Here is a 16,912-nt window from a genome sequence, read left to right on the forward strand (position 1 = left end):
CCAACCCCCCAAATTAATTGCTCTTTCTCTAGTGCTGAGTCAACTCTGCCCCCCCTTTTTTTTTTTCATCCTCTGCACACATCCGTTAGGGCAACAGAATCCTTCCAGAGTTTGTTTGGTTTTTAATATTTTTACAGCGTGGGGAATAGATGGACATATTCTCAGCACAAAAGATTCAAGCAATACCAGCATAAACTGAGCCAAACGGGAAAATCCTTCTTGATGACTGGCTTTCAAGTCTTTTCTTCCCAAAGGATGCTGTTCTTCACAAACAATGCCTGGGTCTTACTGTTCATTATAACTTCAGTGTCTGACACAGCCCATAATGTATCACCTGCCCTCAGTCACTATTGGTTTAATGAATCAAGACAGTCTTTGGCCTGTATCTGTATAAACAGATAAAATTGTAGGCTCTCCTCTTCCCAAACTTTGGAAATTGAGTTAGTGGAGAGATCTGTGCGCGTTAGATCTAGATCATCTGTGGTGTCACCGCCAGTGTGATGTCCTCTGCCCTTAAAGCTGCCTCCTTCTTTAATAGGCTGTGAATGAAAGTTGGGCAGACTTTATAAGGTGTAAAACCCACTTTCTACAAAGATACTGCTCTAGGAGGATCCTCTGCATGTCCAAGTGCACACATAGAACTAGGTACATCAATTTTTGTCAAATAATGATGGAATCTACTAAAAGTTGTGATTTGTTTTATTTTGTTATATAAAACCAGATCATTGTCAGTTTGTTACGTAGAGGTCTAGGCGCAGGTCAGACCATCAAGTTGTATGAAGGAAGTTTGAAAGTCAAAGTTGCACACGTGCTCCTCATAGTTTAAAATGTCAGGTGTTCTTCAAGGCTTTTTATTAACAAATAAAGGCGGGGGGCTGTTTCTTTCCCTATTCCCCAGGGCAATTAATTCCTGTTCCTTTAGCCGTTTACTTTGATTTTGCTTCCATATTTCTTTTTTGTTGTTGTTGCTATTTCTTATTTTTCAGTTTTAAATAGTAACCATAACTGGTGGCTTCTTACTATATAGAGGATGATACTTTAGCTCTTATACAGTCTGACCCTTCTGTCCACCAAACGCATGCAGGCAAACACACACACACACACACACTTCCTCTTCCTGCCATCTTACTTAGTTATGTCGTAACTGTTGGTTACATCAGTGTTTAATGTTTACTTCATTATAAGCATGTAAATATTCACAGCTAAGTTATACAGTATGGTATGATTACATTTCCTTTCCTATACAACTCTTTTTAAAATTTTTATTGGGGTATAGTTGCTCTACAGTGTTGTGTACAGCAGAGTGAATCAGCTATACGTATACATATATCCCCTCCTTTTTGGGTTTCCTTCCCATTTAGGTCACCACAGAGCACTGAGTAGAGTTCCCTGTGCTATACAGTAGGTTCTCATTAGTTACCTATTTTATACATAGTAGTGTGTATATGTGTCAATCCCAATCTCCCAATTCATCCCCCCCAACCTCCATGGTGTCCATACGTTTGTTCTCTACATCTGTGTCTCTGTTTCTGCTTTGCAAATAGGTTCATCTGCTATACAACTTTTTGTTTTCCCTGGAGTTAACAATTGTCTCCTTTTGCATTTGCTTAGTTTTCTGTATTCCTATCTCTGACATATCTCCTAAGTCTCCAGTAGAGGTAGAAATTTCCCCAAGTCTTCTCAGTTTCATCTTCCTGGGCACATCCTTCACTGCTCTCTGATCGCCCCAGGGTGACCTGTAGGCCTCGTCCCCTGCTGTCCTCCTGGGATGTCCCTTCGCTGTCTGCTGGGGGCCTCCCCTCGCTCATTCCTGTGTCTTTCCTGTTTCCTTTGGCCCGGTCGTCGTCTTCCTTATTACTTCACTCTCTTTCTGGTGCAGCACCTCCTCGGTTTGCTTGCTGAGAAAGGAAGCATGGGAAGTGAGTTTCTGAAATGCATATGTCTTGCATTTTGCTTAATAGTGTGACTAGGTATACAACTCTAGATTGGAATCCATTTTTCTTTAGAATTTTGAAAACCTGGTCCCAGTATCCTCAAGCTTCTAGTTGCTCTAAGAATCCAGTGTCATTTTGAGTCCTGATCCTTTGTGGCTTGTTCTTTTTTTCCTCTTCTCAGGAAGCATTTAGGATCTTCTTTCTGCTCCTGGTATATTGACATTTTATGATGATATCCTCTGTGTGGGTTTTTTTATTTTGTTTTGTTGAAACCCATTTGCTAGGCACTAATGAGCCATTTCAATCTGGGAATTTATATTCTTTGGTTCTGGAGTTTTTCGTGAATTATTTCTTTTAAATTTCTTTGCTTTTGGGCTTCCCTGGTGGCGCAGTGGTTGAGAGTCCACCTGCCGATGCAGGGGACAAGGGTTCGTGCCCTGGTCCGGGAAGATCCCACATGCTGCGGAGCGGCTGGGCCCGTGAGCCATGGCTGCTGAGCCTGCGCGTCTGGAGCCTGTGCTCTGCAACAGGAGAGGCCACAACAGTGAGAGGCCCACGTACCACAAAACAAACAAACAAACAAACAAACAAAAAAATATACATATATATATATAAATTTCTTTGCTTTTTCTCTATATTCTTTTTCTTAAACTCCCATTATTGTTTCCTCTATTAATCCACTAGTTTTGTTTTTTTTAACTGGTTTCTCTTCTATTTCTTCATTCTTTTTCTTAGCCTCCCCCCATCAACTTTCTGTGCGATTTCCTCAGTCTTATCTTCCAACCTTGAGTCTTCCACTTCTGCTGTCACATTTTTCTATTATTCTTGTTTCATGGAGTTTATTAACATGTTTACCCCCTGAATACATGGGAGATCCCAAGGGAAACAATAATTCCCTGAAATGGCCCACACTACCACCTTAAATACCATCTTCAGCTAAAGACAGAAGAAAGATGAGGTTGGGGACAGTTTGGGGAGGTTATCCTGAACCACATAAACAGGGGTAAGGTCGTTATGCAGGTTTAAGTCCCTACCTTCTCCATTGATACATTTCTAGGGATTTAGTGATTCTATTTTTCCTGGTACTGAAAGGAATACACCCTTACAAATGGAGATTTTCCTTAGAAATGTAAATTTCTCTTACAGAAAGGTAACTACTCTGTTTTCAGAGCTTCTCCTGTGTCTGCTGTTCCTTAAAAATAATCAGCCTCAAATATTCCTGTGCCAAAGAGGCATACTTCGGGGTGGCACATTCTGCTCCCCTTCCCCTGAAATCCATTTGCTTCAGGGCCTCCCCTACTAATGCTTTAGAGGTCAGCTTTCCCAGATTAAGTCAGTTTTCACTCCTAACTATTATGGCTTCCGAACTGTTGCTTTTGCCTTTTCTCCCCCCTGGGGCTTATGCCTTCTTTTTTTTTTTTTCAATTCCTTACTGGGATTTTCCTGGGGACTCAAGGAGCTAAACGGGTATTCATCCTTCCAGCTTTAAGTGAAAGGCAGTGATGATACCTCCCACTCAACCTACATCATTTACACTTTCTCCCCATCCATTTCCTGACAAACCTCTACCAAAGCTTACTGTCCGCTTTTTCATGTTGTTGCCTCTTGCAGTGGTATTACATTTAAGCAGGGATCCGGATCTTGGTTTGAGCACTTAGGGCGGGATTTCAGATGTTATCTAATGACCAGGGAAGGATTTTAGGGGCTTAAGGGGAAATCTGGCGCTTCCAGTGCCCGCCAAATTCAATAAGGCAGTCCGTCGCCCACCTGTGCCTTGGGTGGAGCCACCCTTTCTGGAAGCTCTCTGGAGCATTTAAACATAAACTCCACTCCGCTCTCAGTCCTCCCAGTCACATCAGATTCCCATTGTCGATTTGTGTGGATATGATGATATCCAACGTTCCTATTTCCAAAGTCAGCTTTTCTTTAAATGCTTCAGAACGGTTGCCGTGTAAGCAGCGATCTCCCTGTTTCTGTTTTGACTGATTCTTGCTGGAGCGTTAATTACAGTAAACCCAACAGGATTTGTTCTTTTGAATCACAGGAGAGGGTCAGCAAGAGGCTCAGAGTCCCATGAGCTTAGTGAAGGAGGAGACGAGAAGAAAAAGCGAGACTTTCGGAAAAGTGGCTTTCTCAACTTAATCAAACCCCGGACCAAACCTGAGCGGTCACCAACGGTCTTGATGACAGAAGAACTCTCCTCTCCAAAGGCAGGAGTCAGAAGTCCAGCTGTGGACACCCCCAGGAAGGACACGAAGCCAGCCGAGCACAATGGCAGTGCTGATCGGGTAGAGGAGATCAAAACACCTGACTCCCTAGAAGAAAGTCAAGGGGAAGACGTGGGGAAGGTGGACCGGAGTGAGAGCAAGGGCAGCCCCCAAGGAGGGCGAAGGTACAGGGTCCAAGTGATGGGCAGCGGGCTGCTGGCAGAGATGAAGGCCAAGCAGGAGATGAAAGCCAAGGCTGCTTGCTCACTGAAGGTAAGGGAGGAGGGTCTGTTTTGACTTGGTTGCCTTTGTCGTTTTTGTCTCCACTCGGTTTTTATGGGCAAGACAGGTACAGAAAAATAACCTGTGGGTTAAATAAAAATCCGAAAACAGGCCTTTTTCCTAAAGAACCCGGAACACAGATCAGAGGGCCTGGTCTTCCCATGTTTTCCCGCTGGCATGAGAGTCACGGTCTCCCGGAGAGCCTCAGCCTGGGAAGGTCAGGCAGTGGCTGAAGGTCCATGGGCCTTGTCTCACCTGCTCAGGTGCTCCTGTGCGTGTCATAGAAACATGGGACAGCTGTGCCAGGGACATGCCCCACTTTTGGGAAAGACTGTCTGTTGAATCCAAACGGAGACCTGAGGGTGATTGGAGATAGGAGAGCTGACAGAGGCAAATAAAATTATTGAAACCAGATTCTAGTTATATCAGGGGAGATCTGTTTTTCAGTTATTTCAGAATTTATGTCCTTTTCCAAACCTGAAAGTTCCTTGCTAAATTCCAGGTTTAAAAGGCAAAGTATTCTGTTAGAATTAATTGAATACTTGACCATTGAGATATGTTGTCTATTGCTGTGAAGAAGCACTTTATCATTTAAAAATTGCTGAGTCCCCCCAAAATCTGACATAATGCATTACTTACTTTTGAACTTTTTAAAATATAAGTTGCGTATTTTTTTTTCTCCTTTTACCTCTGTTTTTTCCGGCAGCTGCTTGAGGATTGTATCCTTATTGTGATCACGAAGATTAATATGTTTAACCCAGGTTTTGGTCACTATCAGCTCACTATCCTGAGCTCTTTTATGTTTGTAAAACTGGGTTCTCTAATGAAGGGAAAATTGCACATCGATTTTTATTTGAATCAGAATAAAATAGTTCATCCCAATGAACCCTTGATTTTCAGAAAGTAAATGGTTAACTGTTTACCAGGACATGCAGGGCTGTTTTATATTACTTCTAAACAACTGATTATTTTTTCATTAAATCCTGCACCCTGCATGATTTTACAGCTGTTCACCGTAGTTCTTCCGCCAGCACCATCGTTATCTAGCAATTTTCTAGTTACACATCCCTCCTCACTCGCTCATTAGGCCGCAGAGAAGAGCTGAGGGGCTGAAACTACACTCTGTTAACATGGGAGGCGTGTTGTGGCCTCACTGGTCAGAATTCTGAACACTGTGACCACATCATTGGTGAGCCACACACCCAAGGATATGTTTACATTTTAATCTGTTTCATAGACTTTCCTTACAACAAGGGATGTGCTGTTCTCACTAATGAGCGGTTTATTTTTATCACTGTTTCCATTGGTGAATAGCAGCCTTCTGGTAGAAAGATGAGAAGTGTTGGAGGGTTTTTTTCCAGGTGCTTTGGATTTGATAAACCGGCTCCAAGTGACAAAATTCTTAAGGTTTAATTTGTTCAAGACTTATACTAATGATCTTTGAGCACCATCTAGTGTCTATTAAAACAAGAATAAAAATCCTTAGTACTTAAAATTGGAACCAGTCAAGGGTGTTCTATCAGAACTATAAAATAATGAGAACGTGTTTTGAAAATGAGTTTTAGAATATTTTCCCCTAAAATTCCATGACTGTGTTCCCTATAAAGTTAGCAACATAAGCACCAGAAGTGAATATACTATGATAAATATATATATTATATATATATATATAATATATGTGTGTGAATGTATATAGCCTTCACTTTCATCTGGAGTAATTCTCTTTACACTACTTACGTTTAATATATGTGTTCATTTAAAAATACATATATTTTCACAGAAAGAACTGTGAAAATGAAAGTATGGTGTTTATTATTTATTAACAAAGGAGAGTAACAGGTACTGAAAGCTTAGCGGCCACATCTTTTCTCCTGGGGCCACCTCGTCAGCTGCCTGCACGCAGAGACAATTGACTTCAGGTTATTTCATCCTCATTCCGCACAGGCATTTTGGGGATTTATAACTACCTCAGAAAGCCTGGAAGGAAAAAGTGAAAACAACTCCTAGGATTAGATTTTAAATGTAGGCAAGTGAGGCGCCCAGGGTATAAAATTTAAGGAGGCCCTTACTCTCAGATGCCAGCCCTGCACTTGCATGAGCCTAAAAGGCAGTTTCTCCTTAAGCAAGGCGCTCAGGGCACAAACTTAACTTCTCTTCATTCCTGGCCCTGTTTAAATACTCCACTTTATCATTTTTATCTGAGCTTGGATACCCACGCCCCTGCCTTCTAAGAAGCTATAAAAGGCTAGGTCAGGCACTCTGCATCTGAGGACCGGTTTGGCCCAGCCTCTAGACGGCTTGGGGGCTGGGGGGGGGGGAGTAAAGCGCCTCCTGCTGGTTTTGGCTGGCAGTTCATGGCTAGCCCCTGGCCCTGCGGACTTGCGTCAGGACTCAGAGGGCTTCACGTGCTGCCCCTGGCACGGGGCTTCCCTTCCTTGGGGTCACTTTTCCATAATGATGTCAAATAACGTGCCGTTCTCGCTGTGGTACTTGTGTACACACTTCCTCTGAGACCTCAGTAACCACCACTAGTGAAAGTGGAACTTCCATAGGCTCGCTGAGAAATTCCTCGGCACTCCTGCCACGCTCCCCCTCCCTCCTGACACAGCTGACACTCCCGGCGGATGCGCGGCTGTGGCAGATTGTAATGAGGCAGATCTCAACTGTGTTTGAGATCATCTCTCCTGTGTCATCGGAAACAATTTAAAGCTCGGAACTGGCAGCAGATATTTGCTTTTTAGGTTTGTCAGAAGCGTGAGTTGAGCAGGAACCGGCAGGCCGAAGCTCGAACTGTCTTAGGAATCTTCATGCCTCCTGGTCCACCCGCCCCGCTTTTTTTGTTTTTTAGACGGGAGGCAGGTGTGGGTCATCTCTGCCAATAGGGTTCTGGAGTATCATTGAGCAAACGCTAGCCTTTTTTTTTTGTTTTTTCTTATCTTTTTTGTGTCTAAATGCCTCACGCTCTTGTGGACTTCCTGCCCCATAAAGCTGAGGCTGATTCCTCCCTCGCCATCTCACCTTCCTTGTCTTTGCCATCATAAACTCTTCCCACCTGCAGATTTAAAAAAAATTAATTCAGACCTATTTATACTTGCCTCTCCTAAACTATAGACGTGTGTCTAGTGCTTCTGCCTCAGTGGCAGGGAAGACCCTGCCCATTTCAGGCCCCTTCCTACCTATTTCGTACACTGAGGTTGGGAAGGTTTCCACTGCTTTTAGATCAGTGGAACCCAATCTGGAGAGGGTCCTGGAAACAATTGGAGTATCAGTGCCCCCATCACGTGGAGCATCAGGGGCTGCAGAGCCCGCCTAGGTGTTCAATCAGAAAAACAAGAGACGGCACCACGCCCACTGGCTCCCTGTGGCCCCGCCCCTCTGTCCATGGGGAGCATCCTGAGGGAACTGGCCGCACCTTGGACCCCAGAGCCCTGATTGTAAACACAGAACAGAGCATGTCTCATGGTTTTGTCCCAGCAGCAGAGCCTCAGGGAGATGGGGAGGTCGGACACAGTCAGTGTAATGACAGTAGAGTTAAGGAGCCATTATTTGTTGCCAGTTATTATCTGCTTCGTTCTTTTTCTTACACTTTAAAAAACTATGCACTTTTGGGGCGGGGCACTTGAATTTTTCAGAAACTTGGAAATGATGCCATCTCCCAGGATTCTTCCAGCCTGGCCTTGAGCAGCACAGAACGGTTGGATGGAGGTGGGGCAGGTAAGTCAGGCCATTGCCGTCACCCCCTTAAGAAAAACATGGTCTGATTCCATGCCTCAAATGTGATTGACAGAAGGCAAATAAAGATGGAGAGCAAGGATGGGCCTCTGTGTTACATGTTCTCAGCTTTCACCTAAAAGACCACAGCCCTTCACCTGCCCGACACCTCCCACCATAGTAGCCTGGCACCTGGGCAGGGCACCTTTCCCTGTTTCCTAAAGGGAAGAGACTTCATTGAGAAGAACTCCTAAACTGTGGGCATTTGTACATTATTCATGCTGGTTACTTCATTTCCTTGTTCTGTTCATCATGGCTGATGAATTAATTTAATTAATTATGGAAGTATAATTGACCTACAACACTGTGTTAGTTCCAGGTGCACACCACCGTGATTTGATATTTCTATCACAAAATGATCACCACGATAAGTACCATCTGTCACTGTACAAAGTTATACCAAAATCACTGACTGTATTCCCCATGCTGTACGTTTCATCCCTGTGACGCATTTATTTTGTCCCTGGAAGTTTGGACCTCTTAATCTCCCTCACCTAATTTCACTCATCCCTCTACCCATTTCTTCTCTAGAATCCACCTGCTTGTTTCCTGTATCTATGAATCTGTTTCTGTTTTACTGATGATTTAAAAATAGGCCGTACATGGTATATGGGAGGAGGCCCTTTAACTGACATGAGGGGATGCTCTTTTCTTTCAGCTTGAATATTCCTGAATATCCGATTTCCTTTGACCCTCGGACTTTTCAGGTGCAGAAAGAGAGTGAGATACTTTAGATGCACACTGGCGAGTAACTTGTAAATTGTGCAGAAATTACCTCATTTTACTGTTTGACGTTCTTGTGTTTGGCTTTAGCATCTTCATAAGGTAAGAGTTGGGCTAAAACTCATATTCAACTGGCTCTTTTTTGCCTCTTATCTGGATAATTAAGGCAGCAAAAGCTATGGAGGCGGGGCATGAGCTGATACTCCTGGAGTGGTTCTCACTAGACTTGAGGTTCTGGGCATCGGCACAGCGCTCCTCTCCCAGGACCTGCAGCCAGACCCCTAACTGATTGTGCTCCAGAACGGAGGCACCTGCACTTGGTTAGACCTGTACCTTGTGCCAGATCTAGGGAAGATCTGATGGCTTCAAATGGACTGAGGCCTGCTCTCCCCCTATACACTCATATGGACATGTGCCCTATTAACTATGAGGCTCGTCATCTCTGGAATAGTCAGGGGTGATCGGAAGAGCACCACCAAATTCACCACTTTTCTAGCAAGAATTTTTGTCTTCCACCAGGGTGTTCTGATTCTGAAAACATGCTAGAATAGCATGTTCCTGTTCTAAAATATCTTTGATGACAGATACAGAAAAGAAACTAGTGGTTACCAGTGGGGTGATGGGTGGGAGGAGGGGCAAGATAGGGATTAAGAGGTATAGACTGCTAGGTACACGATAAGATACAGGGCTGTCATGTACAGCACAGAGAATATGGCCAATATTTTATAATACGTTATATATGGAGTATAATCTATAAAAGTATTGAGTCACTATGTTGTACACATGAAACTAATATAATATTGTAAGTCAACTATACTTCAATTAAATAAAATATCTGATGAGAAATGACAAGAAACCATTGTAGCAGTTTGCACCAGACCTCTACCTTCAAAGGACTGGTTTTTTCACCTTTGAGTTTTTACAGTGAAGTGCTTTTTGTACCCATTTTCATTTTAAAAGTGCCTAAAGTGCATCCAGAGAACCGCTTCGGTTTGGGAATGGCAGAAAAGAACACCAAAGCAGAGCTCAAGGTGGAGGCGGGCTCCAGGTCCCGGAGCCTTTCCAGCAGGCCCACCAGCCCGAAGCCCCTCCTGCAGTCCCCCAAACCCAGCCTGTCGGTGCGGCCCACCATCCCGCAGAAACCGAGAACCGCCTCGCGGCCTGGTAAGGGTTTTGCTGGTCAGGAAGTGACACCACGACCAGGCCTCCACAGCTGGTTTCCAGGGCGGCTGGTGAACGTGGAGGGGGCGTGTGTGCGGGAGGGGCCGTGAGAAACCTGCCACAGTGACAAAGGCTGAAGGGTGCCTTCATTCAGCCCTGAGGTCACCCACTCAGGGACTGTCCTTGCGCTCAGGGCTACGGCTCGGAGGCAGGATGGATAAAGCAGCCTCGTGGGGTGCTGACCCCTTCACAGGGCTCAGTGTAGCTTCCTGAAAGCTGTGTCCTGGTGCTCCGACCCTTCAGAAGGCCACAGTTTAAGGATGAGGGCCACAAATAGGGAACGCATATGTTGCTGTGTTTTTAATCCCATAGCCTGTGAAATATTTAGGGTTTAGAACAGGGCTTGGCAAACTATGGGGCTGTTTTTGTAAATAACATGTCATGGGCACACAGCCCTACCGTCTGTGTATACCACAGCCCGGCCCACACACACACCAAACTGAGAATTACTTTGCTGGTGATAGAGCAGAGAAAGGAGTGCAATGCAGTTAATCCTTTCAATTAGACTGAAACAGGACAGCCTTTAGAATTAAGAGAAGAGAGTTCTAATCCTACCTATTTTGCCATCTTTTTAGCTTAGCAGGTCAATCTCTCCAGTTATACAGTGCTCACCACAGTCCTTTCTGGTTCTCAAAGTGCATGATTCTAAGTTATTCTTACTGATCTCAGTATGTGTGTGTAGGTACGTGCACCTCCACTCCTGGAAGCGCAAATACATATTATATACATGTGGTGACCACTTTACTGGATTTGACAACAGGTAAAGGCAATGGGTTATAACTATCACGTATTTTAAGAGAATCAAATAGCCTCTGTGTTTGAGGCAGAGGGAGTGTTCAGTTCACTTACAGTCTAATTTTCAAACACCAGCTCACTGAAATTGAAATTCTATATGCAAGATAGATTCACATCTGCAAATTTTAACTCTTCGTAAGTTTTCATTATTTTTCTCTCTATTGTTTACTTCACTGAGCTATGAAGCTAGTTTTTGGCCAGAAAAATTCTCTGCTGCTTTTTAAAAGATTATTCGTTATTTGTTTTTAAAGATTAACCCAGCTTATAGCTTTAGGAATCCAGTTTATGAGACAGGTTGATTCATGTCTTTGTGTCTCCGTAGAGGACATCCCAGACTCTCCATCCAGCCCGGATTCCCCTAAAGTCGCTCTTCTTCCGCCTGTCCTGAAAAAGGTTCCTTCGGACAAGGAGAGAGATAGCCAGGGCAGCCCACAGCCCAGTCCCAGGACGTTTTCCCGGGAAGGTAAGACATGTTTTCTCTGAGTGAGCTCTCCGCAAGGAGAGTCATTTCAAGCGGAAGGAATTAATCTTGGACTCAACTTATATCCTAGAGTTTGTCGGTCAGCTCAGCGTCCCTTGGATTAAGTTTTGGAACCAGTGCAGTACTTTGTTCAGAAACTTGATTCAACATTGTTGGTGACACTGGGTCTTCAAGGAGGACCATATACAGGGAATAAAAGCGTAACGGAGACACTCAGCCCAAAGATCTTGTAATAATCATCTCTAGATGCTCCTGAACTCCCAGTGTGTTAGAAGTGTACGCACATTGTTTTGTGACGCATTTGGTTGCTACCTGTAGGTTTCTAGGTCCCACCATGCTCAGAAGAGCTCCCCCTGGTTGTCAGTCACCTCGTCAGTCACCGTTGCTATGGTTCAGGAGCGGCTGGCACAGGCCTGGGAGACCCTGTGGCTAGTTAGCTCGCTCAGTCGTGAGGTCAGATGAGCCTCATTCTCAGAAGTGTGTCATCTGCGTGGATGCCCTCAGCGCATCATGGCACCAGTGTGTTCCTTCTAATTTGCTGAGGTGGGAGCAGAACAAGGTAGTCCCGGGACTTGAATCTCATCTCCCAGAATCAGATCAAATGTCGGTATCAGTGGAGGCGAGGTGTGTTCGGGGCGTCTTCCGCACCCCACCAGGTCTTTCCCCCACTCCTCCCATTCTGTTCAATGCACAGTTGCCTTTAGGGTTCTGTCCTTCATAAAGTGTAATGTAATTGCTATCTCTAAGCCCCACCTGTAAAGAAATTCTAGAGCCATCGTCACCCATGTCCAGATAGCTCTCAGTGTGGTTTCGAGTTGCTTGGTTTTATTTTATTGTTTGATGCTTTAGAATTCTTTGACCGCTCTGACATCTTCCTCCCTTGGGCCATTTTCTTTTCTTCATGATGGTCTTGGGTTGAAGTTCATAGAAAGTGTTTGTGAGTACTGTCTTTGTTAATTGGGAGTCGAATGAAAACGAACACAGCCTGCTTTCTCATCTCCATTCTGCAGATTTCCTTGGTGGGTGCAAGCTTCACTCACCTGTTGGCTATACATTTAAAAAGGTGGGGGTTTTGACCAAAGCTGACAGACCACTTCTGTCAGAGAAACTAAAGCCATGAACAATGGCTGACACGTATAGTCATTTCACACGGGGTAATCAGTAAATACAGGGCTTGGTGTTACAGCCACGGCCTTTGGAAGTCTCGGTGTAGGAAGAGGAAACTTTGGTGGTGCCAGGTCAGAGGGACTGGAGCCAGCGAGTGTCCTGATAGGACCACTCACACCACACAGCCCCACCCCTCATTTGCCCTTCTTTCTGCCACTGCTGACTTTGCATCTTTACTTATAAGGAAGCTTTGAAAATGCCTGAGAGAATTTTGTTGGAGAGAAATAGGGAGGCATGGAGGGGTGGTAGGGGTAAGTAGGAATGCTCACCTCATCAAAAAGCCATTGGAAATATGGAAGGATTAAAAAGAAAGGGGGAGAAGGTTGAACAAGAAATAATTGCTTAACATTTTTGAAAAATGATGTTTTCTAAGACGCCTGGCTATATGATCAGACAAGGCCTAGAGTCACCCGCCAGCCTCATGAGTAACAGCACGTACCATGGAGCCTCTGGTTAACGGAGCGGGTGAAATACTGGATGCTGCTCGTGTGCTCGTTGCTGCTTTGAAAAATTCAGGTGTTCTTTCCCCAGGAACTTAGGAATGAATGAGTTGCTTCTCAAACATTTCATAGCTTCAGGGATAGATGTTTGATTCCCTTCCTCACTCCCCCCAGCAGCAAATACTATGGATGGTTCGTGACCCCATCTTTCCAGCTAAAGACTGTAGAGCCGGGGAGACCACTGCTTTCCCCTCTGGCATCCAGGATAAGTTAGTCACCGAGATCATTCTGATGGTGTCGCTTGATACTGAAATTGGACTGAAAATCTAGGTGAGGTCTGAGCACGGTTTGTAAGATACTGAAAGTGGACTGAAAATCTAGGTGAGGTCTGAGCACGGTCTGTACATGTCTGAGGTGGTAATATTTTGATTTCAGTTTATTTTTCAGCTTGTCCACTAAGCTGGCCCAGGAAGGAGAGCCCTTGTGAGCCCTCTCTTTTTCTTTAGAAAAATGTTCCTGCTGTGCTCATTCCTATTTTCTTGTACATGATTCATGCTGGTTACTTCATTTCCTTGTTCTGTGCCTCCCTTTGGACTAGCGTGCCCAACTCATTTCTGAAACAGGTAAATGGCTGTGATTCTTCTGGATTATTCCATAGTGAATGTGACTTTCGTTAATCCATCTTGGGATCGAAATGGTAATGCGGGGGCCTTTTTATTAGTACCTTTTGGGGGCAGACTCAGCGCTCACCTCATTTTGCACGACATTTCCATAATGTTGGCTGTTGAATTCTGTAGATAATGGTATATCTGTTCAGGACCAACACTGGAGGTTCCTTGAATCTTAAGTGGGGTGGGTAAGCTGATATTTAAGTTTTATAGATTAATATTTTTTAATATTAATGTCAACATGATGTTATTTGCTACTACAAAGGGTAAAATGAATCCCTTTTCCTCAGTAGTGCAAAGAGGAGATTATTACAAAAGGCATTCAGATCATGACAGTGGCAAGCCTTCCAGTAGAGGGAAAAGACCTTCAAAACTGTACTCCACCATTGCAGAAGAGGAAGTGAATGCAATTGGGCACAGGAGGTCACAGCCAACAAATGGTTAGAGTCTTCAATTATCATCCCTCACTGTCCCAAAGCTTATGAACTGGCACTAACAAAAACAAACTTTAATTGAGTAACTTCTATCCTGGGACTGGGTCAGGGATTATTCATAAACTGGTTTTTTTTTTTTCTAAACGGCAACGGGATGGTCCTTCCATTGGGGGCAAAAAGTATTGACTTAAAAATCTAAATTTAGAAATTCTTATGAGGAGGATCAAGTTACTTTGGAGTATGGTGACTTGTCCTTTCAAATTTCTGTGATCCTGGAGGTTTATTTTTATATTCAGGGTCATGTCTCCTATTCTCTCCCTTTCTCTCTTTACTCTTCTCTTAGATTTCAACTGGGATGGGGTCAGAAATTCTTAGAGTAGCACAGTTTACCCTTTAGAGAATGTTGGTCTAACACCTTACCTTACACTCTTTTAGGGAAGGATGCACGTGATCTTTTAGCAGACATTTTATGACCCTTTAGTAAGAAAGGAAAAGTTAACTTTTCAACCTCTAGGAACTTTTCAACCTCTAGGAACAATTTATACTATTTCACAGCAGTTACTCAATAACTTCTCTCTGCCGTTTGACACTGTAGTAAATTCTGTAAAGTTATTTTCAGGTGAGGACAGTCCTAGGAGAGAAAAAGGAGACGGATTTTAAATCAGCTTTCGTCTCCAATGGGAAATTTTAGAACAAGCACTGCTGATTCAGAGAGGAAATGGCTTTTCTATGACCATTCATCATCTCCCTGGTTAATAACTTTTTATAAATATGACTTGAAAAGTCTTTTAAAGGAAATTTTAGTATCATAAAAGAAAAAATATAAAATTCTGGTATGTGAAATTTCCTTAAGGGACTTTTTCCCTTAGAAGGCGGCTTTTATTTCTTTCTGTAAAACTATCAGAGGTTAACATATGATGTTAACATATGAGTGTCTTGGCTCCAAGGATAAAGTGCCCACAGCCACGCAGTCTAGCCATAACCCCACATCCCTCAAGAGGGAAGGGCACTGGAAGTGACCTTATAATAGGGATAATTTCCCTTTATTTTAAAAGGCTAAACCATTCTCAAACTTTAGCACTTGATTATTGATGATAAACCTCTCCCACCTTAGAGCTTAGTAGCCCAGTGAGTTATGATTTCTCAAGTAGGAACTACTGTCTTTGAGGACTTTCCTCGACAGATTTAAACACAAAGAAAACATCTACCAGCCCCCCACGAGCAACAGCATTTGGAATCAGCCTTCTTGGCCAGTACTGTTGGATGAGCCATGTACTCTGACTTGCCTGGAGGCCCGGCGCACACTAGCCACATGACAGGGTGGAGTTAAGGACATGCCCACCACATAAAGCGAAGTCCGTAGTCTGTAGATACACATGGACCATTCTGTTTGGGCCGAGCAGCACTTGCCCTAGAGGAAACCAACCAGCTTGGTCCTTCACTTTTAAAGTACTTCCTTTGTGGTAGGTGTGTTCATAGACACACGATTACAGTAACTCTTTTCCCTGCAAGAGATTTTCTAAGAAAATCAGTTGTCTTCAAGTCACAGAAATATTACATAAATGAACACCTAAGACACTTATCTTCTGGAGAGAATTAATTCTTAGAGTATATGAAATCAGAAGTTTTGATAAGGACACCCAAGGTTACATAGATGTTTCTAGATTTTGGAAATTTACATTTGAACTATTGCATCAGTTGACTCATATCACTTGTTAGTAACAAAGCACCCTTGATACAAAGTAATGTTCCTTCTTCAAGAGGCCACTAGAGCACTTTATACAACACACAGACGAGGAGCCCGCCTGCCAGTACCACATGGATCAGCCAGCGAGGCTTTGAGTTAAACTAAGATGAAGCCAGAGATAAGCCAAATCCTAGACAGGCGAGAACTTCTGTGTCTCTCTGATTTTTTCATGACCTCTTTGTGATGGGCTGCATCAAATTTTGATGGAATTCAATAGGACCATCTTGATTTGCTTTGCTGCCTTGATTTCTTGAACTATGGACAGGAAACCAAAAATGTAATTTTTACGGGAGCTTCAATTAAAGTAATTTTATGTATAATATTTTAATCCTGTTTTGTTAGTGCCGATTCCCAGCACTTGTCTTCACCCCTGAGAACTGCGTAGCAGTCTTTCTGCATAGTTTCCTGGTTAACCAATAGCGTTCAGCAGAGCAATTCTGTTAAACCACAGTGTGTACTTTTCTTTAAGAACAGCTTTGTTTATGCTAAAATAGCTTTCTTATTTTCCTAAATGTATGCGTGAAACAGAGGCTATTGTTCTCAAAGCATGCTACCTATTTTTATCATGATTATTATGTTTTAATTGTGTGGCTATTTTAATATTGATGTGACAGGTAAAATGCTTACTTTCTTTTCCTGGAAGTACTTGTAACTGCATCAAGTGATATGCATTTCATATCATTTCCTCGCTACGTTTACTCATAAGCTGTGATGTTTTCATTAGAGTATGTCCTATTTTCTTGAAGAAAATAGTTGGTTTTGGCTTTGTATGCATTGTAATGTATTCTATTTGTACAGGCCATCTTATTGTGAGATTCCTTTTATATATATCACTTGCTTCTTCCATAATTCAGCCTATAGCCAACAAATATTATTGTCTGTAAGCCAGTGCTCTGTTCCCCATTTTTCACCAGATCTGGGTTCTACTACCCCTACGTGAATTCTTCAAAAGAAATTTAATGGTTGGTTGGCACTTTGGGCCCTTGCCAGAAAGTATTAAGAAACCAGGGCCGACTACTGAGTATTATTTTAAGGTCATCAT

At 43.3% G+C, this 16,912-nt stretch overlaps 1 protein-coding gene across 14 annotated transcripts in view; it reads left to right on the forward strand.

Annotated features, from left to right (window-relative positions):
* The window catches only part of CARMIL1 (capping protein regulator and myosin 1 linker 1), a 434,292-nt gene that overhangs the window by 413,304 nt on the left and 4,076 nt on the right, over positions 1-16,912 (forward strand). For 5 of the 14 annotated variants that reach the window (XM_073810414.1, XM_073810413.1, XM_019945104.3 and 2 more), the window contains 5 exons: positions 3,979-4,414; positions 8,056-8,137; positions 9,878-10,081; positions 11,256-11,396; positions 13,980-14,129. In XM_073810414.1, the coding sequence (XP_073666515.1) occupies positions 3,979-4,414; positions 8,056-8,137; positions 9,878-10,081; positions 11,256-11,396; positions 13,980-14,129 (1,013 nt within the window). Of the gene's footprint in view, positions 1-3,978; positions 4,415-8,055; positions 8,138-8,852; positions 10,082-11,255; positions 11,397-13,456; positions 14,130-16,912 lie in introns of those variants that run through there. The other 9 variants (XR_002178325.3, XR_002178324.3, XM_073810417.1 and 6 more) reach the window with 9 other exon arrangements.

Source organism: Tursiops truncatus, chromosome 10 (assembly GCF_011762595.2).
Source record: "Tursiops truncatus isolate mTurTru1 chromosome 10, mTurTru1.mat.Y, whole genome shotgun sequence".
Lineage (NCBI taxonomy): Eukaryota > Metazoa > Chordata > Mammalia > Artiodactyla > Delphinidae > Tursiops > Tursiops truncatus.